The sequence below is a fragment of the Rhinolophus sinicus genome, chromosome 4 (assembly GCF_057876585.1).
Source record: "Rhinolophus sinicus isolate RSI-liver-muscle chromosome 4, RSI-T2T, whole genome shotgun sequence".
NCBI classification, from domain to species: domain Eukaryota; kingdom Metazoa; phylum Chordata; class Mammalia; order Chiroptera; family Rhinolophidae; genus Rhinolophus; species Rhinolophus sinicus.
The window spans coordinates 77,538,110-77,565,037 of NC_142504.1; the positions used below are offsets into that span (position 1 = coordinate 77,538,110).

The following is a 26,928-nucleotide window of genomic DNA, read 5'->3' on the forward strand; positions in this document are numbered from 1 at the left end:
TTTGTTTGGCAGTTTAAAAAAAACAGCAAGTATTACCTCGTAAAGGCACCCTACGTTCTTCTGACTACGTAAGCCACTCTAACATAATGTTAGTGCCTCAATTCTGCTGAATTTTAGGGGAAAAAATACTATTTAGCTTGTACTTCATGTGAAATACAGTAATTCTAACTCATCTAAGCTGGTTTTGATGTTACAGATGCCTTATGTGGTAGGACAGCTGTTTCGTGATAGTGACACTATAATGAGAAATTATTCAGTAACAAAATGCTGTTATAAAGTTTATATATCTATATATTCGACTCTACCAGTCACAAAAAGCAAAGCAAATAAATAAGGTAGGCATTGAGGTTATGACTCTTTTCGTTTGAGGAAATGGATGTGCTAGTTTAGTGAAAGTCAAAGGATATACTTAAGTCTATACACTTAAGGACTGCAGGATTCATTTCATTCAGTGCTCTCTTCTAGATCGAGTTCCTTGTATGGCTTCTTTAATAGAAAGCATTGTTTGAACACCTCTGGTACAAGCCTGTTTAATTTTAGCGAGATGAAATTATTACAAAGTTTTTTGTAAGTTTGTAGAGAAATCACTCTAACTCACAAGTTATATTTGTTGATTCTGATTTTGCCCTCTGGGACCATCTGGAACAAGTTTACCCCCTCTTTTACTTGGTGTTCCTTTGTGTGCATGCAGATAGCTATCATGGCCCTCCTGAGTCATCTTTAGAATAAATATCCTCTGTTCATTAACTGTTCCTCATGTGGTATTACTTCAAGACTCTTCAAAATACCATTTCTCTTTAATGTTTTAGTTTTGTCAATGTGTTAATGAACTCAATATTCCACATAGCTTCATCAATAGAGTAATGCTGCCTTCTCCATTTTTCTGTATCCTTTTTGCTTATATTAATGTCAAAACATACATATATTACTGGTGATTCTTTCTTGGGTTTACTACCTATCCTCTATGTAGATTTGTTTTAGATATAAATAAATAAATTCAGAGTCATGATTTAATCATAGGTTTTTCAGCCTTACTCCTTCATTTTAAGATAATAGCACTGTTGAGAAATGCCTATTTTCTGAGTGTTTAATTACATCTTTATATAATTTTTCCTTTTCACAACTTACCTACAAAAATGAAGTAGGAAAGTATATAGTACCATACGAACTTTACATGTAACAGGCTCAGCAAGGTTAAATAACTTACCCAATGTAATTAGGAAGTGTCAGACCCAGGATTTGAACCCAGGTACCTCACTTGAGAGTTTGTATAGGCGTTCTGTAGTTTTCTGCTAAAAGAGCCACAGAAGTTGACCTATTTATTACACGGTATCACTATGTAGATGGCAAGGCCTGAATTCTTTCTCTTCTGACTCAGTTCAATGATGCTTATATCTCACATTTATCCTTTTTTGTATCGTTTTATTAGGTTTGGCCCATTATTCCAACTTCTGGGGGTCTTTTCATATGTTAATTTTATTTCCTGCTATGTAGTAGGTTAGCTTTTATTCTCGGCTTTGTGTCTTCCACTAATTTGATGAATATTCCATCAGTGCCCTGCATCAAAAATCATTAATAAAATGTTCAACAAAACCTGCCTGAGGATGGAGCCTTGAGGCATGCTACTACAGATTTCCTTTATTAATGATAATTCTTTATAGGATATTGTTTAGTCAGTTAGGAATCTGTTAATACTGAGTTTATATTTCTTTTTGTTTACAATGAGAAGATATCAAGAGAATCATTATCAGATGCCTTCCTGAGTGCCAGCTGTAGAATAAACGAACAGCTCCTTTCATAGCGCTAATTTTTAAAATTAGTCTTGTTTGAATTACTCATATGATAAGCTTATACTGGTTTTAAGAGCTGAGGGTATCAAAGTCACTGGTTTGTATTTTAGGGAATCCTTTCTTCCCTTTTTTGAAAATCAAAATACCTAAGTGAACTTGATGGCTATAATTGCTTCAATTAAGTTTAAATTATGTTTTAACTGGAAATATAGAAGTACTTTAGAGGAGAAAAATTGAATTTTAAAAACTTTTTTACAGGCTTTATGAAGAGAGATCCTGTATAGATTAACTCTTTTGACAGGAATTTAAGGGGGGGGGACTACAGATAAAGTAGACAACCAAAAAAAAAAAAAATTCTCAAGCCGTTAGGAGGAAAAGTAAGAGGAGAAAGATGACCAATGTGCGTAGTTAATTTAACCAAAAGCTGTGGTGTGAATTTATCTTTCCTCAGCAAATCAGAGCGAGACCTAAGGCTTTCAAGAAGAAACTTGGTTAACACATGGAAGTTGTTTTGTTTTGTTTTACATTCTTTTTTTTTTTAATGACGAAGGACAAAGGAGGACAAAGCCAGCACCTGTTTACTTAGTTTGGACACATCTAGTTAGAGCTAGTTTTTGATCGTTTTTTTCTTTCTTTTGTGTGATCCCAGCTACTTCCAGATCGGCTCTGCCAGGAAATCAATTTCTTCTCATGACTCATTCATGTTTCAGGTTGAATTTTTATGACTAATAGGCAGGTAGGCTGTGATGTGATTAGTTAAAGTGAGGTCAGATAGATTTCACACTCCATTAATTTATAAGCCTTTCTCATATGACTAGCTTACTTTGTTTTTCCAGAATAAGGCAGTAGAACTTGTAAGGAAAGATTAAAAATAAGATATTAGCTCTAAAGATTTTCAATATAGAATTATAGACCACAGTAATGTTGATATTATCCAGGAAATTAAGATATAAATCAGTGTTGGGAAAAATTTCTCTTCTAGTTTTGTGAAAATCTCTGTTGGTTGTAGTTGATAAAATTCTCATATTATTGTTTGTTTGGAAATAGTATTACAGATTGATAATGAGTATAATAGAACAGACTTGTTTTGTCACGTAAAGCCTAAATTCCTGACAGACCGGTAAGAATTGTTTGGCAGATAAAGTCAGTAATGTTTGACATGGGAAAGTCAATTGAGTTAAAATTAATTAACTTTACTCAATAACCACAATTTAATCCATACCCAGTGTTTAGGCACCACTGGTCCTGAATTGAGTTGAACGTATATGTAGATCAGAACAAGTTTATTTTTCTGGTGGAATCTGAGAATCTCTCATATTCGTTCATTCAATCATTCTTTCATTCATTCATTCAGGAAATATTTATTGAGCACCTACTATGTGCCTAATCTTGTGGACACATATCTCGGTAAACCAAAGATCCTTATGCTCTCAGAGTTTACATTCTGGCAGGTGAGCAATAGCTAAGTCAATTATATACTAGTATGTTAGAAAGCAGTATTTGCTATGGATAAAGCAAGTAGAATGGCATAACCAGGAACCAGGAGTACTAGGGTATAGGAAGAGAGTTGCAATTTTAGTGTATTCAAGGTAGGCCTTGATGAGAAAGTAAAACTGCAGCAAAGACTTGAAGTAGATGAGGTAATTAGCCATGTGACATACCGTGTTTCCACAAAAATAAGACCTACCCCCAAAATAAGCCTCAGTTAAGATCATCAGCCAGACAGACGTATTTAGTACGTTATGACGATGTTCCAGAAGAAGATGACATGACTGTATTTGAACAAATGTAGATTGTTGTATGTGAAAAAATAAGACATCCCCTGAAAATACGCCCTAATGCGTCTTTTGGAGCAAAAATTAATATATGACCTGGTTTTATTTTCAGGGAAATACGGTATAAGACCCGGTCTTATTTTCGGGTAAACACGGTATGCCTGGTGTGTTTGAGGAAACCTGAGAACGTGAGGGTGGCTGGCATGGAGTATGATAGGAAAAGAGGTCAGGGAGGATATAAGGGAAGGGAACCGTAAGATCATGTAGGACCTTGTAGATCATTAAAAGGAAATGGCTTGTGTGTTCTGTGAAATGGGGAGATGTGGCAGGTTCTAATCAGAGAAGTGATGCAATGTGACTTAAGTTTTAATAGGATTGTTCTGACTGATGTGTTGAGAGTAGACTGTACGGGGGCTTGGATAGAAGCAGTGGCAGAAACTAGAAGGTTGAATCCTACTTGTAGTCTGTCGTTAGTCTCATGGTTTACACTAAGGATAACACATGGAGTGGTTAACAGTATTGTGCTGGCTGTCTGCCGGGATTTAGATCCTGGTTCTGTGATTTACTATTTTAGTAAATGACAACTTCTGTAGCTTCATTTTCTCATTTCTACAATGAGAGTATTCGTAATAGCTCATACAATTATTATAATTAAACTGATACATGTAGCACTTTGAACAGTGCCTGGCAGTGTAAACCTACAAGAATGTTGGTAATTATCAGTGTTAGTATTATTTTTACCCTGTTTTTGTCCTTTGCAAAGTTATGTTGGTTCTTCTACCACAGTGTTTACCATTGGTCCTGTCCTTTCCATAGCTATTTTTAACATCCTGGTTCAGACCCACAGCAGCTTTTGCCTGGACTATCACAGCCACTGCCTAATTGATTTCCTTGCCCCTTTCTTTCTGTCCCAGTCAATCTTAAACACTACTGGTAGGTTGTCATGTTACTTCCGGGCTCTAATTCCTTTATTCCTTTCTTCTTGCTTTCTAACATATGCGCACAGTTAATCAAGCCTCTTCTTTGTGTAGTTCCAGCACAGGTACACAGACTGTGTGGATCCTCTGCTGACTTTCTCTGCCATCTGAAATTTTTAAAATTTCACTTCAGGTGCCAGTAACTACACTTTGTACTTCACTTCTCACAATAATATTCCCCACTCTAATCATTTGAGTATTTCTCTAATCTTTAGATTTTGAACATTATTTGCAAGGAATTACATCTGTTATAGTTTCATACCCGTATTTTGCTCTAGCTCCATAGCATATGGTAAATATTTTAGTAGATATTTATTAAATTAATTTTCTTTCAATTGTCATTACTTTCCTCTAGGAATGATCAACAGCATCAAGCAGCTGAGCTTGAATGTGAGGAAAATGTTATTCCAGATTCACCAATAACAGGCTTTTCATTTCCTGGCATTAATCGGCTGCGAAGAAAGGAGAACCTCCATGTCCGATATGTAGAACAAACACTTACTAAACCAGAGCACTCTGTTTGTACAAATGGTAAGGATTAGAGTTGTACTTTAGTTATTTGGTTTTGCAAAAATAGTATTCATCTGTTGTTTTTATGTTACTCAATCTAGTGGACGGTCATTGTTCAGGTAACTTACGTTAGAATTGTAAATTTAACTTCAATTAGTGAAGTGACTGGGCATGCACTTTCTGCTTGTATTATATAAAGACATGCGTTGCTTGCTCTTCTGAATATGTAAATGCATGTAGTAAATAGTTGCCTTTTTTCTTTTTCTTTAAAAAATATTCTTCTGTGAATATACATGAGTGGGATAAAAGGAAGGAGAAAAGGAACTTAACATTAATTTCTGCCTACTGTTTGCCAGGTATTATGCTGAGTGATTTAAATATACCAGTATATTTTAACTCTCATGACAGGCTTGCAAGGTAGCTATTAGCACCTATGTTTTAAAGACCAGGAAAGATGCTCTTTAGAAGGGTTAAATAACTCACTCAGGGTGACCTTTCAAGTAAGTAAATGAGTCCGAATTATAATGTAGATCTTCCTGGCTCTAAACTTTTGTATTTTCCAGGTTTTGCCCACAGCTATTCCCACTATTGGAGCTGTCTTTAACTGGCTTTTTTTATTTGTTATAATTTGTAGCAATTGGTGGTAATCAAGAAGTGACTTTATAATGTATCTACTTTGTGCCTGATCAGTAGCATATTTCTAATTCCAGGCCAGTTACCGTTTCTGTTAAATGCTTTGGAACTACCTTTTCAATGTAGTCGTGAAATTTATCATGTGACGTGATACAATGATTATGCCTTTCAATATTGATCTAAAGTAAATAGTAAAGACTAATTTTTAACCTAAATTATTTGTGACAAGGAAAACATTTGGGGGTGAAGGGGTGTACTTAGTCCTAGAGATATTTTTATAATGCAAAAAAATTGTTAACAGCTATGCCTTTGAAAATATAAGTAGATCTTATTCTTTGATATTGGAAAGCTGGCTTAATATTCCTCATTTTATATGCGTTTGTATCACCATCTAGTGGAAAACAAAAGAACTGTTAAAATCTTACACATACTTAGGAGCTAAAGTTAAATGTAAGATCATAGCTCTAGAGTGAATATTCATTGGCCTTTTCATCTGCTATCAGATAGGACATGAATCACTGTAGATAAGCATCTGCATAATTTAGATCATATTTAAATCCATGTATAAGAATATTCAGAAAAAAAAATTACAGCAGTTTTCTTTATTACCGGTACAAAGTCTTCTTTTGTATCTATTATAAATACTTCTGGTTTATTTCTTCATTGTTTGAAAATAACATATAACTATTTAAAAACTTAATTTGTCTGTTTTAATCTTGTTCTGATAATTTTTACTTGGAATCTGAAATTTTGGTTTAAAATACAAGACAACTTTTGAGCCATGCAAATTATTTTAAAACTGACTTAATGACTGTTTAATTCTTTTCTCTTTCTAACTACCATTGCTCATTTATTTTAAAGTTCATAGTGCTTTTTTAGTACTGCTTTCAGGTTATTATTAGTAAAAGTCTGTTTCCCTTTACTTAGTCCTTTTGTTGTTTGTTTTCTTTGAATTAATTCTGGTAAAGCATGTTTCAGGATTTCCTTCCCAAAAAATGAAAACTAAAACAAAGATTGTGGAGATATATGATGCAGCGTTCATTTTAAATTAACCTACTGATTTGCAACAAATACACAGGGGAAAGATACATTAAAATATTACAACTCCCAGAGACTTAGGTTAGAAGATGCTTCTGTTCTAGGTCTCTCTTCTACTGTCTTAACTTCTTCCAGCTTTGTTTCTTAGTGAAAATGTAGGAATGAACTTTTTATTAGAATATGAAAATTATATCAGTAAAATAGCACTTCTGATGCATTGAAAGACAAGTTTGTATTGGCTTGTCAAAATAGTAGTTTGATAATATTTTTTATCGTGATTGTTTATTGGTAATCTCTCCTTTTTTCCCCCTTAGAATTGAAAAGAGTTTCAAAATCTTCAACTCATCCACAACATAAGCCTAATGAAAATGAAATTCTAGTGGCTGACACTTGTGATCAAAGTCAATCTCCAATGGCTAGTAAGCAAGATATTGAGATTACTTTATAAGTTTACAGTTTATGGGTATTGATGGGCAAGAGTGGCCAATGGTCTGAATTACATGATATTTTAAAGTATTTTTTGTTAATTTTGTTTGTATTACTAGTTGCTTAGCAATCTTTTTCACATTGAAAAATAATGTTATTCTATTATTCATATTAATATACCTATCCATATTAATACAAATTGCTAATAACTATAAGTAAACAGGGCTTTACTCTGGTTTACTCACTGATTCAACCAGTATTGTAGTGTTTACTGTATACTAACCACTGAACAAAATAAGCCCTGAACCTCATAGAGCTTACAGCCTCATGGGGGGAGAAAGGAAATAAATATGTTAGGTGGAGGAAGCAAGTACTCTGAAGAAAAATAAAGCAGGGTAAGAAGAGATGTTAGAAACCCTCATTTTAAAAATGACATTTGTGCAGAGACTGAGGGACATGTAGCCTGCTGGGGGCAGGGCCGCTGGGGGCAGGGCCTCCGGTCACAGCAGTCAGCCAGCACAAAAGGCCATAAGGGGTTGCTGTCTGGCTGTTTGACCTTGAGGATGCCTGTGTGTCTGGGCAGAGTGAGCGAAGGGCGTTGGTTTAGCAGAGTTGCTGTTTACCGAGAAGGAGACTGTGAGCAGCAGGTTTGTAGGCTGGGGGTGGCCATAAATCAGGAGCTAGCTTTTTAAGAGTATTCTGTAAGATGCTTGATAGACATTCAGTAAAGATTTTGGATGGGTAGGTGGATGTGCTTTTGGAGAAGTCTAGGATCGAGGAATGGAAGTTGTCAGCATGTAGGTGGTATCTAAGCCATTAGACTGGATGAGATTACCAAGCAAGTGACTGTAGGTAGAGAAGTCCCCGTACTTAGACCCGGGGCACTCCATTGTGTAAAATAGTAATTCTCAACTTTTTTTCATTGTCACCCCACCCTAGCCTTTGTAGATATTTTTTTCCTCTAGTCACTTCTACCTTGGAGTTTTAATACTGCAGCTATACTGTATGAGTGTATATATGTCTGTGCCTTACACATAAAAAGAGATTTTTTTAAATCTCTCAAGAACCATTTTTTGGATGTGATATCACAACTGTAGAAGTGGTGGTTTAGAGATTGTTAAAATAAGGAGGAATCAACCAAGTAGCCAGTGAAGGAGCTGCCAGTAAGATAGGAAAGCTAAGATAACATGGTATCCTTTAAATCAAGTGGAGAGAAGAGAGGGTTTAGCCCTGGCAAACAGGCTCATAGGTCAAGGAAGATGAAACTGAGGACTGACCATCAGGTTTAACTGCAGGGAGATCACAGAGCGTTAAACTCATCACGTGACCTGTTGAGAATGTACGAGTGATCAACCAGACGACTATTTCATGTTCAAGAGAAACTAGGATCAGAGAAAGTGGAGAGAGCACTTCTAAACATGTCCCTCAATACATGGGATATTATATAGCACATTCAGCATATTTTTATGTTATTAGAATTACCAAGTAAAGGGAGAAAACTGGAGTGCTTCTCAGCACTCTGGAGCCCCTTCTCTTCTGCTGCTGCTAGGACTTTACTCCATTAGTTGTCCTCTTTTCCTATATCTCCAGCTTCTCTGTAGGTTCTTTCCTTTCAACATGAATATATGTTATCTTTCATTTTTTTTAAATAATACTTCTTAATTGTCTCCACCCTTACCTACAGCTTCTCTTCAGAGCTGAGAAAGTGATCTATGTTCAATATCTCTTCTCCTCAACTCACATTCACGCCAGTTGAATTCATTATAGTATGGATTCCACTCCCCCCTCCTATCCCCAAAGAGGATGGGGGAGAGGTACAGGGGAAGAGAGATGGGCGTGGTGGGGGGGTGAATATTCTCACACTCTCTTCTCTAACTCATTAGATTGGAACTGCTTTGGCAAAAGTTATTAGTGATCTCCTGTTGTTAAATGTAATGACTACTTCCCAGTCCTTATCTTACTTGACCTTTCTGTGACATTTGGCATTATTGAGCAAGTTCTGTTTTCTTGAAGTGGTGCCACTTTCCTGCTTCTCTTACTTCTTATTGTTCTTTTTTCCCTTTTCCTTTATTGGCTATTCTTTCTCTATCTTTTAACTGTTACTGTCCTGGATATGTATGGATTTTGGCCTATTCTTGTCTCACTTCTTATCTCTTTTTGGAGGAATATCACTTAGAGATAGTATATGAGAATAAATCCCAAATCTATATCTCTGTCCAAGATTTTTCTCCTGAATTCCAAACCAGTGTATCTGTGTACCATTAAGCATTTCTACCTGGATATCCTTCAACTACAGTATGTCCAAAATTGAAATTTTCCTGTCAGACCTACTCCCCTCAACCTTTTATTTACAATCTCGGTGAATGACAATCTACATACCGTGTTTCCCCTAAAATAAGACCTAGTCAGACAATCAGCTCTAATGTGGCTTTTGGAGCAAAAATTAATATAATACCCAGTCTTATTTTACTATACTATAAGACTGGGTCTTACATAGTATAATATAATGTAAGACCAGGTCTTATATAAGACCAGGTATAATATAATATAATACTGAGTCTTATTAATTTTTGCTCCAAAAGACGCATTAGATCTGATTGTCCAGCTAGGTCCTGTTTTCGGGGAAACACGGTACCTCTCTGAGTTACCTAAATCAAAAACCTTTGAGTTATCCTAGCCTCCTGTTTCTTCATCTCATATATGTAAACAGTCTTCAAGTCTTATTGATCCCTCCTCCTACATATCTGTCCTACAAATTCTTCTGCACCCCCACTGTACTAGTTTAGGCCATCAGCATCCCTCATCAGACTATTGTAGTAATCTAATTAGTCTTCCTGCCTACTAGTGACTGCTTCTTGCTCTGTTAGCCTATCATGGCTAGAATTACTCTTTAAACCCAAATATTTCATCTATCCTACATTAAAAACCCTTGGATAGCTCTTCATTGCCTACGGGATAAATTTTAAACTCTTTAGCGTCTGGGCTCATGTCCTACTACTACTATTACTAGTGCATCTTTTGCACTTCTATTTCCAGCAGTTGAACCACACATAATTTTGTTGCACATATGGACCATTACACATACCTAGTTAACCTGTCAAATTCCTCTTCTCTCAAGGGTCAGCTTAGGCATCACTTGGTGTAGCTTTCCTTCATTTTCCAAGGCAAATTTAGAAGTCCTTCTTCTATGTTTAAGTCACCCCTTTTTTATGTACCTTTATTCTAATGTTTATCACATTTTATTGCATTTCTCTTTTTACCTTTCTATTTTAACTAGAGCTATAAGCTCCTTGAGGACAGGAATCTTTTCATGATGTGAACTGTGCCTGGGGGTGCAGAAGAATGTGTATGACAGATATGTAGGAGGTGGAATTAATAAGGCATAATGCCTGTGTGCTCCATAAATACTTGCTGAGTTAGTGGAACTCTATGTGCATAAAACTTTATACAATATTTGAACGTAAGTGATTTCTGTATAAATATGTGATAACTTAAAACTTCAAAATTATGCAGTGCTGTAAATCTCTCCCACAAAATATGTTTTCATGAAAGGTACTATAAATGTGGTTTGATAGCCATACTATATCTTAGATCATAGTAAATCCATTATAAATATATATGGTTTTTTCAGTGGCAATAATAAGAATAATCTAGCTATTGCATTCATCTCATTTAGGATAAATAGAAAACTTAGCTGAAAAGGTTTGACAAGTGTAGACAATAGATATCTGTAACTTACTGCCTTGTATAGTAGATATTTTGGGCTTTTTTGCACAGAATTTAAAAAATTGTCCAGTGCCATCTTGTTCAGTGGTTCTTTGAGCCTTTTACTCCTTTTTTGTATTATTTTTGTACATCAAGTTTCAACAATAATATAATTGGTTTTTATTTTTCTTACTTAGAAACACGTGGAACAAGAAGTTATCCCACTGATAAGTCATCTTTTAATTTAGCTACAATTGTTGCCGAAACGCTCGGACTTAGCGTGCCAGAAGAATCGGTAAGTAGTTGTTTAGTTTGGTGATAATATGAATTAATGGTGTCCTTTTCGGTCAGTTTTTAGAGAATTGAGCAAGAGAAAAACTATTCTTTCTGAAAGATCATTAGTTAAAAGTCTAGGACAAAATTGATGTGGCTAGAAAGGCCCATTTATATTTTCCACCCCAGACAGTCCCACAAATCTAGTCTTTAGAATTCTTGGGATGTAAGTTGTTGGTTGAGTCAAAATTTAGAGAAGTGATAATGGCATAGAGGATTTAGCCAACTCTCTTCCTCGCCCCCTCTCGTCTCCTATTCTTACTCTGTTTCATCTAAGAGAAGACTTAAACCTTTAGGTTGATTTCAGAATTTATTGGATCTTTTCATCATCCTTTAACCTGTGGTTGGATTTGAAAACCAGGCTGCATTCTTGAGATTACTATGTGCACTTAGTTCTTTGTCCTAAGAAGTGCCTATCCAAATAGGCCGAGGGTTTGGGTCAGTAAATGATCCCTTGATTTTTTCATTATTTTAGTACTTCCTTGCATCAGTCACATTTACTTTTTTTCTTAATTAACCCCTAAAAAACGAAAACTTGAATTCTTCAATCTTAAGGAAGTTTCACTTTGATACAACTTTAAAATAGCATTCCGTTGCTTTAGTTAATAAATGTATATGGGCTCTTAAATTGTCTTGCTGTTGAATTTGTAAAAATTGAATAGTACTTTTCATTATATTTGGATTTTTTTGTTCTTTCTAGTTTTAAATCCATATTCAAGTGATAGTGGGTAGTTTTTAGCCTTTGAGCTTTAAATGTGTTTTAACGGTTTCTAACTCCCTCTTACCCATAAGCTTGGCGGGTCAGTAGTTTAGACACCAAATATGTTAAGATTGCTGATCTCTAAAAACTTGCTGCTCAAATGTGATGCACAGGCCAACAGCATTTGCATCATCTTGAGGTTTTTTAGAGATACAGAATCTCAGATACCACCCCAGGCCTACTGAAAGACAACTTGCACTTTAACAAGATCCCCAGTTGACTGAATGTGTGTTAAATTTTGAGGACCACTACTCTTTAAAGGATCCCTTTCAGTTCATCTCCTGTCAGTATAAAGAATCATCTCTGTTCCCTTCACCTCATTTTAATGTGTTTTTTTTTGGAATTGGAGTTTAATATACCTGTAATAGGATGTACTTACCAAAAGTAGTAAAATATTAATGCTTTTCTCTCTTTAAACTTAAAATATGTTTCATATTTTTTATTGTGGTGAAATGCACATAACATAAAATTAACCATTTTAAAGTGTACAATTCGATGGCATTTAGTATGTTCACAATATATGTAACTACCACGTTTATCTAGTTCGAAAGCATTTTCATCATACTGAAAGAAAACCCCGTACCTATTAAACATTCAATCCTTATTCCCCAATACCTGCAGCCCTGGCACCACCAATCTGCTTTCTGTCCTTATGGGTTTACCTATTATGGATAATTCATATAAATTGAATCATACATTATGTGGCATTTGAGTCTGGCTTCTTTCATTTATCCTATTTTTCAGGTTTATTCATATCGTAGCATTTATCAGTATTTCATTCCTTTTTAAGGAAGAAAAATCTTCCATTGTATTTATATACTTTATATTTTACTATTGAAGGAATCTCAAGGTCCCATGAGCCCTCTTGGTGATGAGCTCTACCCCTGTCTGGAAGGAGATCACAAGAAACAACCTTTTGAGGAATCTACAAGAAATAATGAAGATAGTTTAAGGTACTTTGCGGCACTTAGGTAAAAATTTATAAGCTATTGGTGAAATCCCATTACCGTGAGTTCCATATAATTAAACTTTTTCTCTCGGTCCATATATAGTTTGTATTAATTTTTATTTAAAAAAATATCTTCTCCATTTTATGACTAATTGAGGGCTTTTTGCATTACTGGAGAGAACAGTACCTGCTCTCTATTTTTAGATTCTTTCTGTACTTCCATTACACAGTACCTAAGAGATCCCCCTCTTGTTGCTCTGCCCCTTTAAAGAACCAGTCATCCCTTCTTGGTTTGTATTTCCAAAAACTGGATGTTTTACAAAATGCATCTGTAAGCTTGGATAAGCTTCCAAGATTGTGTTGCATCTCATTTTTACTAATTTCAGAACATTCATTAGTAATACCTATATTTATGGGGCATTTTTCTTTTAAAAAAGCTTTTAATTTTAGATACATGTATCACATTTAATTTATCATCATAGTAACTCATTAAAGTAGGTTTTATTACCCCCATATTTTATAGTCGACAAAAATGCAGCTCCAGAGAGGTTAAATGTTTAAGGCCACATAGCTATTAAATACTAGGAGGCAGAGCTCTTACCCATCCCATGTCTTCAAACTTAATGCTCTTTTTACTACCACAGATGTCTCCTCTGCTAGAGGCATCCTGAGTCTTAATTTACGTTCAGTTCTGTAGCATAAGAATTATGTTTCTTGGAGTTACTCATGACAAAATTTCATAACAACCTCCCTAGTGGAATTTATTAAGATATTATTTTCTTATATAGTGTATTTAAATTATTTAGGAAAGGTATTTATAGGTAGGAATATCATGGTATTGAGATAGATTTGCTGTATCATTTTCCTCTGCTTTTTGTCAGCCAAGTGAAGAGAAACCAGCAACTATATCCTGTTTTAATTGCTGGTTAATTATCTGCCTCTAATACATGGATAAGACCTTACTATAATAATTATGTATTAGCAAACATTTTCTCATTATGCTTGTCTTTTAATTTTTACCGTATTTCTTTAGTCGGAAAAAACGTTTTACCACTCTTTATTTTTTTAGATTTTCAGATCCTAATTCAAAGACTCCTCCTCAAGAAGAATTGACTCCTCGGGTATCATCTCCTGTATTTGGAGCTACCTCTAATGTGAAAAATAGTTTGGTTTTGAATACAAGTTTGTCGCCTTCTCTTTTAGAGACTGGGAAAAAAACTCATCTGAAAACAATACCTTTCAGCAGCACTTCTAATTCTAGATCAGAGAAAACTAGATCAAAATCTGAAGATAGTGCCATTTTCACACGTCATAATCTTGGGTCTGAAGTGAACAAGATCATTAGCCAGTCGTCTTCTAATAAGCAGATGCTTATAAATAAAAATATAAGTGAATCTGTAAGTGAACAGGGTAGTATTGATCACATTAAAGATGCGATTACTGATAAAGATAAACATGTGGTGTCCTTGAAATCACTGGGATGCAGAACATCCAAAAGGAAGAAAATTGAGGAAGAAAGTGAAGATGAAGTAAGCTGCCCCCAAGCCTCTTTTGATAAAGAAAATGCTTTTCCTTTTCCACTGGATAGTCATTCTTCTATGAATGGAGACTATGTAATGGATAAACCCCTGGATCTGTCTGATCGATTTTCAGCTATTCAGCGTCAAGACAAAAGCCAAGGGAGTGAGACCTCTAAAATCAGATTTAGGCAAGTGACTCTCTATGAGACCTTGAAGCCCATTCCAAAGGGCTCCTCCTCAAGCCGAAAGGTCTTGAGTGGGAGCTGTGTGCCAACCAAAGATTCCCCAGAGGAGCCCTGTTTGCAGGAGTGTGTCCTCCAGCCCTTGAGTAAATCCTCTCCAGATAATAAAGCACCATTACAGATAAAAGAAGAAAATCCTATCTTTAAAATCCCTCTACGTCCACGTGAAAGTTTGGAGACAGAGAACCTCTTTGATGATGTGAAGGTTTGTGTTAAATGTTCAAGGATTTTGGTTTAAATAGTTGTTTGTAATTTCATCTAGATGCTAATAATTCTTTCTGTTTTAGGGTGCTGGTTCTCATGAGCCAGTAACAATAAAAACCAGGTCAGTCCATGGAGCATGTGAACTTGCATCAGTTCTTCAGTTAAATCCATGCAGAATCGCTAAAACAAAGTCTCTTCAAAACAACCAAGGTATGTACACTATAAATAGTACTTCCACTCTTTACATATACTATCTTGACATATCATCTTAGTACATATAATATATTAATATCTTAAATATATTATTTACATCCTTCGGATGGATTGAATTGTTTGGGAGAAAAAAATATTTTCTTTCTTTTTTTTTTTTTTTAATTAAAGTTTATCGGGGTGACAATTATTAGTAAAATTACATAGATTTCAGGTGTACAATTCTGTATTACAGCATCTATAAATCCCATCGTGTGTTCACCACCCAGAGTCAGTTCTCCTTCCATCACCATATATTTGATCCCTTTTACCCTCATCTACCACCCCCCTCCTCCCCTTACCCTCTGGTAACCACTCAACTATTGTCTGTGTCTATGAGTTTTTGTTTCTCATTTTTTGTCTTGTTCTTTTGTTGTTTTTGGTTCATAAACCACATATCAGTGAACTCATATGGTTCTCTGCTTTTTCTGTCTGACTTATTTCGCTTAGCATTATAATCTCAAGATCCATCCATGTTGTCACTATTTCATCTTTTCTTACCGCCGAATAGTATTCCATTGTGTATATATACCACAACTTCTTTATCCATTCATCTATCGAAGGACATTTTGGTTGTTTCCATGTCTTGGCCACCGTAAATAAAGCTGCAGTGAACATTGGAGCACACGTGTCTTTATGGATAAAAGTTTTCAGATTTTTGCGGTAGATACCCAGGAGAGGCATTGCTGGGTCATACGTTAATTCTATTTGTAATTTTTTGAGCCACCTCCACACTGCCTTTCATAGCGGCTGCACCAGTCTGCATTCCCACCAACAGTGTATGAGGGTTCCTTTTTCTCCACAGCCTTTCCAACACTTGTTACTATTTGTCTTGTTGATGATAGCCGTTCTAACTGGGGTGAGGTGATATCTCATTGTGGTTTTTATTTGCATTTCTCTGATCATTAGTGATGTTGAGCATTTTTTCATATGTCTATTTGCCATTTGTATGTCCTCTTTGGAGAAATGTCTCTTCAGGTCCTCTGCCCATTTTTCAATTGGGTCATTTGTTTTTTTGTTGTTGAGTTGCATGAGTTCCTTGTATATTTTGGATATTAGCCCCTTATCAGAGGCACTGTTTGCAAAAATCTTCTCCCATTCAGTTGCCTCTTTATTTTGTCGATGGTTTCTTTTGCTGTGCAGAAGCTTTTAAGTTTGATATAGTCCCATTCATTTATTTTAGCATTTACTTCCCTTGCCTTTGGAGTTAAATTCGTAAAATGCTCTTTGAACCCAAGGTCCATAAGTTTAGTACCTATGTTTTCTTCTGTGCAGTTTATTGTTTCAGGAATATTTTCTTCCTTTCTGCATGTTTCTATGTTTACAGAGTAATTCTCATTGGGTTCATTTTATATATGGTTTTCCTTCTCGTGCTTTTTGAAAAAAATGAATTGAGATCTTTAATACCTACTTTTATTGGTGATTTTGTGGATTTACCTATTTTATGTACTTACTTTTTCTTTACAAAAGCTTTAAAAAATGTATACAGAATTTTAAAATACATAAAGTAGAATTCTCATCATCCAGATCTTGTTCCTCATACCATAGATAGCCTGTCCTTCTTCTTTGCATTTATGTCTACAAATATATGCATATACAGTGGTACCTCGGTTTTTAAAAGTCTCCATTGACGAACATTTCTGTTTATGAACGCCGTAAATTTTATGGATCTATGGTATCATTAGATAGTAACATCCATGCTAAATTTGCAGTTTTAGGGGTTGATTTTAAAGGTCTGAAATGGATTAATCCATTTTGCATTACTTTCTATGGGGAAACTGTGCCTCGGTTTTCGAACATTTCAAAACTCAGATGGTCTTCCGGAATGAATTACGTTCGAAAACCGAGGTACCACTGTATACATTTATATGGGTTTTTAAACTTCTTGTTTGAAAACATTGTTTGCTCTAATATGTATATTAATCTCTTCATAATTTTGCAGTGTTTAAAAGGAGTCTTTTGGGGTTTTTTTAGCCACCAAATATTTCTGTACTTCATATGTAGTTTTCTTTTACTCTTCATTGGAAAGTTATTCCTTCATTCTGCGTTTATTTTCCTGAAGAACAATCTTTAGTTGTTCTTCCAATAAGATTTTCAGTCTCTGTATAAAAACATTTTTTTCACCCTCATTCCTTTTCTTTTTTAAATATTTTTTTTTATGGTTCTGAGGTTTGCAGTATATACCTACTTAACCTTTCATAATCTACTTAGAGTTAATATTGTACCACTTTATGTTCTATGACTATACGAAGTGTGATAAAAAAATATGGTGAATGTTTAAGTTAAAAAAAATTACTGTAAAAGACACGTTGCCATTAATCGCCCTCAATATACTCTCTCGTTTCAAACACCCTTATCCCATCATTCTTGCCACTTTCTGAAGCAGTTCTGGAAGTCCTCTTTCATGAGAGTCTTTCACTTCTTCCTCTATCATGACAGTGCTCCATGTCACACATTGTTTCTGGTACAGCAATTTCTGTCAAATAAAAACATTATGTATGTCCTCATCCACCTTATTCACCAGACCTGACACCTTGCAACTTTTGGCTCTTCCCCAAAGTCAGAATGACCATGAAAGGTAAACATTTTGAATCAATTCAGGACATTGAATCAGCCATGACAGCTCAACTAAAGACATTCACGAAAGAGGACTTCCAGAACTGCTTCAGAAAGTGGCAAGAACAATGGGATAAGTGTGTTCGAAGTGAGAAGGAGTATTTTTGAGGGGGATTAATGGCAATGTGTCTTCTCCTGTAATAATTTTTTTTTATTTAAGCATTAACCATATTTTGTGATCACACCTTGTACTTTTATATAGTTGTCAAGTATATCTACAGACATTGAAAGCCCCTCCAAACAATGTTACAATTTTAACTTAAAAAAAAAATTATTGTCATAAAAAATTACGTATTAAAGTGTGCAATTCAGTGGTTTTGCTGTACTCACAGAGTTGTGCAAACAACATTACAGTTCTAAGTTTAGAACATTTTCATCATCCCTAAAAGAACAGTACCCGTTAGCGATCATTCTTCATTCCCCCACCACTCTTCTCCAGTCCTAGGCAACCACAATCTACTTTCTGTCTCTATGGATTTTCCTTTTCTGGAATTTTTATGTAAATGAAATCATACAATATATGATCTTTTGTGACTCACTGTATCACTTTTTATACTATTATGAATAATGCTGCTATGAACAGTGATTTACAGTTTTGTGGAGGGGGTGTTTATTTTCTTTCTTTCTTTTTTTTTTTAGTTATACATAGTAGTAGAATTGCTGGGCCATGTGCTAACTCTGTGTTTAACCTTTTGAGGAACTATATAACTGTTCCCTAAAGCAACTACATCATTTCACATTCCCACTAATAGAATGTAAGGGTTTCGATTTCTCCGCATTGTTATTCGTATTTGTCTTTTTGATTAGAACTGTGAAGTGTTATCTCATTGTGGTTTTGATTTGTCTTTCCCTGATGACTAATGATGTTGAACATCTTTTCATGTGTTTATTGGCCATTTGTATATCTTCTTTGAAGGACTTTCTATTAACATCCCTTGCTCATTTTTAATTGGGATATTTATCGTCTTATTCACTTGTGAAAGTTCTTTAGATATCCTAGGTACAAGTCCTTTACCAGACATGATTGGCAAACCATTTCTCCCATTCTGTGGGCCCCATGTTTTAAAGTGATGAGAATTTTTTAAGTCTATTTTTAATTGGGTGTTTTTTTCCTCCTTATCTAAGATGTATCCTTTGAAAACATCCAGTGGAGTATAGATCCAGCAGCAGACCTTTCTCAGTATAAAATGGATATTACTGTAATAGATACAAAGGTAAGTTAGAAAGTAAAACCAAATCCCATGAGATTGTTCTAGTGAGCTTTTAATCACTCTCTTCCCCTGACGTAGTTTGTGACCTTGAGATAATCACATACTTCTTAAAACATACAATTATTTATTCAGAAAAGTAAAAAATAAAAATACGTATTCTTACAACTTTATGGTATCTTTGAAAGAGTAATAATACTTTCTGACTTTAAAGGCCTTTTCTGAAAAATGCTATAGTTTTAAAATAATACAAATGCTAGTTATATATTTTAAATAATTATTTATCAAAATAATTCATTATATGCTGATTAACTTTTAAATAATCTATCAAGAAAAAGAATTTTGCAGCTCACCCAATGGCTCAGGTGGTTAGAGCGTTATGCTCCTAGTGCCTAGGTCACCAGTTCGATTCCCACGTGGGCCAGTGAGCTGCGCCCTCTACAGCTAAGGTTGTGAGCAACAGCTCTCCCTGGAGCTGGGCTGCCCTGAGCAGCTGGAGGTTGGTGTAAGCTGCCGCAGGCTTCCGTGTGCTGCCAGGAGCAGCCAGTGGCCAGCGTGAGTGGCCAGCAGCCAATGAGAGCTGCCGTAAGCTACTGTGAGCGGCCAACCGACGACCGACTGCCTCAGCTCAGGGGGGCGCAGTGAGCACAAGGCTCATGGTGCCAGCATGGGCCAGGGAGCTGTGTCCTACACAACTAGACTGAGAAACAACAGCTTGAACTGGAGTGGGCGGGGGGAGAAAAGAAAATTTTTTACATTTTCCCAATTGGCTAGGTTTTAAAATACTGTGTTTTTAAAAAAACTTAAAATTCATAGTGGAAATAACTTTTTTGGCTTGTATTTAGGTTCTCTATAGTTTGAGAAGTTCTCTTTCACTTATTAGTGTATTAATATAGTATTTAAGAGTTTTTAAAGTAATAATATATCTATCAAGACACCAGATTTGATTTATGAAATTGTTCTTTATGTACATTGATGTTCATTACTGTGAGGTAGATTGAAAAAGAAAGAAAGAGAAACTCAAGGGAATTCAATGGTATATAATTCTCCCTTCCCTGGCAGCATCCCTCCTTTTCCTAGGCTTGAGAGAAGATGCTTGCGTATTGAAGCTAAAATGTTTTACAGGCAGTAAAACCTGAATCTGTCTATATTCCTAGTAAAAGTAAATACAACTTAATGCTACTGAAGTGTACACTTAAAAAATGGTGAAAATGGTAAAATTTTATGTTGTGTATATTTTACTAAAATTTGTTTAAAAAGTAAATAAAAGGCCGTAAAGGGATAATTTTAAAATTTTGAATTTTTAAATATTCAGGATGGCAGTCAGTCAAGATTAGCAGGAGGAGAGACAATGGACATGGACTGTACATTGGTTAGTGAAACTGTGCTTTTAAAAATGAAGAAGCAAGAGCAAAAGGGAGAAAAAAGTCCAAGTAAGATTTTATTTATTTTTTTATTATTTTAATAAAAATGTAGAGGGAAGTTTATAGTCGTACCATTGCACTGATAAGCCAGCTGACCTTTTCCCACAAACCAGGTGGTTTTTTTCCCCCCATCTGATAATATTAGATTACTCTTAGTAACACTGAATTTCAACATTTCTGCTAAAAAATCTTTAGCCAAAATAATGTTTATTTCAAAAAGAATTCAGATTGTTTCCAGGGATCAGCAAACCATAGCTGGCTGCCTGTTTTATAAATAAAGTTTTATGGGAACACAGCCTCACTCGTTTGTTTATGTATCACCTATAGCTGCTTATGTGATACAGCAGCAAGTTGGTAGAGCAGAGCTGAATAGTTGGTGCACAGACCTTGTTGGCCCTGCAGCCTAAAAAGATTTCCTCTCTGACCTTTTAAGAAAAAGTTTGCTGATCCCTGGTTTAGATATTTTTTTAATAGAATGTATAACAGGACTTGAGAGTCCCGTTTCAGAAATACGATTTGCCACAGCAATTTGGTAAGGCAAAAAGGCAGAGTGGGGGTCCTACTAAGAAGTATTAGTATAGATTTGCAAGTTAGCAGTAAACTAAGAATGATAGTGTATATGCTGAGTTACTCTGCCATATTCTGCATTTTCAGTAAAGGGAATTTGGCCGAATTGGGGTCTACAGTCCTTTGTGGTGAAAAACTGTTAATTCTTCCTCTAAAGCCTTGATTTTCCAAAAGAGATGGGAACCATGGAAGGATTTTGGTTGGCACCACGCCAGCAACATTCCTAACTAAAGAGGCATATGCCGAGAGATCAACTAGATTGGGACTAGTATACTCTGAGGTATTGAGGTTTAGGACCCGCCACATGGGGATGCAGTGCTAAAAGCAGAGGCATTTTCCAACCATCATCTGTTAGAAACTGAGGACATTCAGACTATATTTGCATTCCCTATGTACTGCTGAACATTTTTTAGTCCCCCCTGCCCAGGGCCAAATAATAAAACAGCTAGTCTTGTCCCTTTTGAAACACTTTATCTCTTGCTTTCCTAAATGCAGTAAGTGAAAGAAAATTTTAACATTTTGCCTCAATTCTTTGTTGTTTCATAAGGAATAACTATGCATATGATCAGGTAGCTGGCTGCCTAGGTTGTGAGAGGACAGTACCCATTAAAACGAAAACCTTAACAGTGATTTATTGTCTTTTTATAGTGAATGACACTTAATTTTCTTCTTAAGAAGATACTTTGCTGTAAATTTTTTTTTTCCATGATACTAGCTCCTGATAATGTTTGCCTCATTTTTCTAGAAAAGGGGAAAACTAAAGTATGACTACTTTGGCTTCAATTTTGTTTAGTTTTTTCAAAGAACATGATAATTTCCCAAATATATTTGAAGCGAGTATCGTGTAGAAGTGAGATTAGACCTTGAACTATAGAGTGGAGATAATTTTGGCTAAATAAGATATTGTGAGTACTATTGATGCATAACAAATTACTCCTGTAACTTAGAGGATTAAAACAACAACAGTCATTTTCTTATCTTTCATAGTTTCCATAGTTCAGGAATTCAGGATGGGCTTGGCTGGATGGTTCTGTCTCAGGGCCTCTCAAGCAGTTGTAGGAAGCTGGTGGCTGGAGCTAGAAGAGCAGAGGGCTAGACAGATGGGGGTGACTTGGCATCTCTCTCCTCATTCAGTCTCAGGGCTTCTCTATATATTCTTTCCCCATGGGCTAGTTTGAGCTTCCTTATCACATGGAGACTAGATTCCAAGAGTGAGCATCCCAAAAGAGCAAGATAGAAATGCATGGCATTTTTATGCTCTGGACTCAGAAGTTGCATAGTGTCACAAAGACTCGCCTGGTTCAAAGCAAGAGAACATGGTTCTCACTACTCAGTGACAAGTGCTGAGACCATTGTAAGTATAGCACATGAGATAGAAGATACTGTTGAGGCTATATTTGGAAAAAAATAATATGCCCATTTTACCCATAAGGTAAACCTTTTCAGAACTTAAAATTCATTAAAAATGGAACATACCAAAAAAAACTCCCAATTAAATTGCTGCTAATACTTCAACTCAGAAAACGTTTTTTTTAATAACCCTATTCTGTATTAGACTTACTAGATGCTATGATAGAACAATCAATAAGGGTATAGTCTCTGTCCTCAAGTATTTCACAATCAGAAGTCAGGTCAACAAAAAATAAATCAGCACCTTACTGTGACTCTAACAGCACATACAGAATGCTTTGGGAATGCCTAACACACTGCGTGGCACATAGAAGTTCTATTTTATCTAGAAATTTGACCCACAAAAGGAGAAATAAACAAATGTTTAATCATTCAGTAAATATCGAGTTACATTTCTATACCAGGAAGTGTTTCAGGAACTGGAGATAGTGTATAAACAGAACAAAAGTACCTACCTCATGGAACGTACATTGTAATTGAGAAGAAACAAGCAAATACTTGATAGGATGATAGGTGATTGTAAGTGCTGGAGAAAGATAACACAGGGTACCGGTGCTAGAGCACCATGGATTGGGGGAGATGGTAGTTGTTTTATAGAGTAATCTCTGCAGGCTTCTGTTCTGTCAGATTTGTTAACCAACTGCATCTATTTCTGTTTTTTTAGTAAATCCTTGTTTAGTAAATTCTGTGTTTTAAAATGTGATTATATAATGGGAAATGTAGTTAGTTCTCTGAAGATGAATTTGGCACTTTGCATGTCAAGTATGGAATTGAATTCATTATGTCTATCGACACTAAACTACCAAGTGTTAGTGATAATGCAAAAAAGTACTTTTTTTGTTGTTACATTAGAAGAATAGCAGGTAAGCAGAATTCTATAGATTTTAATATCAGCTATTTATACACATTTTATTTAAACAGTATTTTTTAATCATACATTATGATGTATTTTCTGTTCCTCAGTTTTTTAGGAAAGACGCCTTTTGATTTAGTATGAATTATAAACATAAGCTGATAGAAAAAGATTTTTAGTGTTCGTCATGAAAATAACGAAAATTAGCATTCTCTTCACAAGAGTAAAGGACATTTAAAGCCATAGTATAAAGCTTTTGTAAATGTACACAATTGATTTGTGGCAGTTGCTATAAGTATCACATTCATTGACATAGAAAGGAAAAAGCTTCCATGTTGCCCTGAGCCAATGCTCTTTTACATAGATGGAGAAAGAAAAATGAATAATAGTTTTGAAGATATGTTTGATCGGACCACACATGAAGAGTATGAATCCTGTTTGGCAGATAGCTACCCCCAAGTAGCAGATGAAGAGGAGGAATTGCCAGCCACCACAAAGAAACCAAACAGTAAGGCTATTTTCTTTCTAATTATGGCTTCTCAGTTAAACTGAATTCAGTAAATCAAGTCATCAAGCTAATTAACAGAGACTTGATGGAGTATATTAACAATTAGTTTCATGTTTCTTGTAAAATTTCTTTCTCAGTTTTTTTTGTTTTTTGAGATAATTTCAGACTAATAGAAGAGTTAAATAAATAGTTCATCAAGTTCCCCTATATGTTTCACTCAGCTTCCCCTTACATTAACATCTTATATAACCATAAAATATTCATCACAACTTAGAAATTAATCTTCATTTAATGCTATAAATTCCTTTATAACATATGCATAAAGTTTATAAAAGTTTCAGAAACTTCTTTTTTAAGTAATAAATTAATAATTGTAATAGAGTGAAAAGAGAAAGTTTTGCAGAAAACTCAGACCCATTTTCTGCTTGAGTATTTTACCTTCCCAGACAAAACACACACACACACACACACACACACACACACACACACACACATATATAATATTAGATTTCTTAAGATCTGTTTTATTATAATGTAGAGTAGCATCTAAAAGAAGAATACTCTAAGTGAGGCTCTTAAGTAGATAATCTGAATTGAAAATTAGTTAAAATTCTTGCTAAATGTTTTATTCTAACTATGTGTAAAATGGTCAGAATTTTTAATCTTGTGCAAAGGTTATTTTATACTGGTTTAAATGAGCACACCTTCTGCTATAGTACAGTCTGTCTTGATTATGTTTTCCTTGTGCTTCCATTAGGTTTTTAAAATGACAGACCTTAGAATGAATGAGACCCTAACCAAAGATAGAGGACAGCATGCTTTGCTTCCTCAGACTGTGGCAAAAAACTTGATCAAGGAAATTTTGTAATAAAAATTTACAGCTGTTCGATTCACTTTTCCCCCCAAAAAAGAGCCTTTGGCAGATAACTTCACACACACACACACACACACACACACACACACACACACACACAAAGATACTCTTTTGCAAGATACAATTATTAATTTGTCTTTTTGTTGTTGTTGTTGACCAATCCCAAAATTTCAAACCGGCCATCCCAAAATTTCTTCTCACTTAGCTTTTGTGGTGATGCTGCACTGTTCTTTGGAACTCTGACGACTTGTTTTTTGTAGAGTATTCCCAAGACCCTGTTTTTCTTACACTCATTTTCTCTCATGGCTTTTATTAACCACCTCTGAAAATATTCCAAATCTGCATCTCTCATTTGACTTCTGATAAATCCTAGTCCTGCATTTCTTAGTATTGCTACATTTGTGTCTCTTTAGCAGCTGAAACTTAATATATCTAAGCCAAGTTCCATTTATTTCCTACCAAGTGACTTTAAGACAATTTTATATTGCTCAGTCACCCAGGCATATAATTTAGGATTTACTGTCTATTTATTTCATTTTCTCAACCCTCGTATCACAAATTTTTACAAAATCTTCCTTCATAGGAAGTACTGTAACAGGTTTCTGGGAGGAGATCAAAAGCTCAGTTCTGGATATGTTAATACTAACTAGACAGTCAAATGGAGGTATTTAGTAGGCAATTGATATGTCAAGTTTGGACAAGAAATCCAGAATAAACAAATGATTTGGGGGACAGGAGGGCAACAAGTAGATGGTGCCTAACTCCAGTGAAACGAGATCACCAAAGTATTGTATATAAATAGAAGAGAGAAGCATTTCAAGGTATGACCTCTGGGGTGTGGCAATGTTAAAAGGTCAAAGAAACGAAGAACCAGCAAAGGGAATAAAGAAGGAGCTGCGCCTGTGAAGTAGGAGGGAAGCCAGAGTATATGGTGTTCTGGAAGCCAAGTAAAGATGCTGTTTCTGCCTATTCATTGCTCCCAGCCTCACCCTCTCTCTTCTGAACCCCAGACTTGAATCCCACTTCCTACTTGACATCTTATAAGCCCTCTTAACTGAATATATTTAAATCAGAAATCTTTATTTTTCTATCCGAATTTGATCTTCCCTGTCTTTCAAATCTCATTAAACCTCAGTAACAATCCTCCCCATTACTAACAATAGAAATGTGAGCGTCATACTGGACTTTCTTTCCCCTCACCTTCATGCCCAGTATCCTACTGCCCTGGCTGTCCTACTTCCAAAGTACATTTAATGACACTTCACTCCGTCTCTGTAGCCATCACTCTAGTCTAAACCCCTCCTCTCTCTCCCTATTCTGCCACAGCCCTCCTAACTAATCTTTTCATGTCAGTTACTTTTCCTCTCAGTTTCAGTCTCTACAGAGAATCAAAAGTGAGTTATTTTAAATGTAAATTGGATTGTATTATCTTGCTTAAAAGCCCTTCAGTGTAAAGAAGATGTTTGAATGGCTAATCAGCGCACGGAAAGGTGCTCAGCATCACTGGACATCAGGCAATGAGCTGCCACTTCATACCCTCTGAAGTGGTTAACCGAAAAGACTGAGAATTCCTAGCATTAGCAGGGGTGGAGCGCAGCTGGGACGCTCGCTGCAGGTGGGAGTATAAAATTGCAGTTTGGAAAACAGTTCAGCAGGGTTTTTTAACAGTTTTATCGAGGTTTGTCAGTTTTCTGTAAAGATAAGCATACACCTATCCTGTGACTCAGCAATTTCTCCTAGGTATACACACCCAAGAAAAATGAAAACATGTTTATAGAAAGATGTGTTCAGGAATGTACGTAGCAGTGCTATTTGTAATAGCTCGAAACTGGAAACAACCCAAATGTCCATCAACAGGCCAATAAATATAAATTGTGGTATATAATAGAATACTACTCAACCAGAAGGAGGGAACTACTAGGCTCAGTAATGTGGATGAATCTCCAGAACTTACTGAGCTAGAAAAGTGCAAAAGATGAAAAAGAACACATATTATGTGATCCCATTCATATGAAGTTCTAAAACAAGTATGACTAAACTATGGTGATAAAATCAAGTCGGGTTGTGGGGGAGGGGAGAGACATGAGAGAACATTCTTGTGCATGAGAAACAGTAAAATAGGAGGAAACGTTCAGGGGTGATGGAAATGTACTCTGTCTTGATTTGGGTAGCAGCTACACTGCAATATACATTTGTCAAAATTCGTCATAGTAACTAAAAATCAGTGTATTTTACATATAAATTATACCTTAATAAAATAGATTCTTTTTAAAAGTCATCAGTGGCTTCCTACAGCACTTAACAATAAAATTCAAACTCCTTTTGGCCTCCAGTGTCCGTTGTGATCTAGTAACCTG

At 35.5% G+C, this 26,928-nt stretch overlaps 1 protein-coding gene across 7 annotated transcripts in view; it reads left to right on the forward strand.

Moving 5' to 3' along the window:
* Nucleotides 1-26,928, forward strand: part of RBBP8 (RB binding protein 8, endonuclease) — a 95,156-nt gene that overhangs the window by 57,580 nt on the left and 10,648 nt on the right. For all 7 annotated transcript variants that reach the window (XM_074340242.2, XM_019741272.3, XM_074340239.2 and 4 more), the window contains 9 exons: nucleotides 4,898-5,073; nucleotides 7,038-7,142; nucleotides 11,052-11,149; nucleotides 12,788-12,900; nucleotides 13,966-14,863; nucleotides 14,946-15,072; nucleotides 18,853-18,941; nucleotides 20,251-20,368; nucleotides 23,554-23,697. In XM_074340242.2, coding sequence (XP_074196343.1) covers nucleotides 4,898-5,073; nucleotides 7,038-7,142; nucleotides 11,052-11,149; nucleotides 12,788-12,900; nucleotides 13,966-14,863; nucleotides 14,946-15,072; nucleotides 18,853-18,941; nucleotides 20,251-20,368; nucleotides 23,554-23,697 — 1,868 coding nt within the window. The remainder of the gene's footprint in view (nucleotides 1-4,897; nucleotides 5,074-7,037; nucleotides 7,143-11,051; nucleotides 11,150-12,787; nucleotides 12,901-13,965; nucleotides 14,864-14,945; nucleotides 15,073-18,852; nucleotides 18,942-20,250; nucleotides 20,369-23,553; nucleotides 23,698-26,928) is intronic.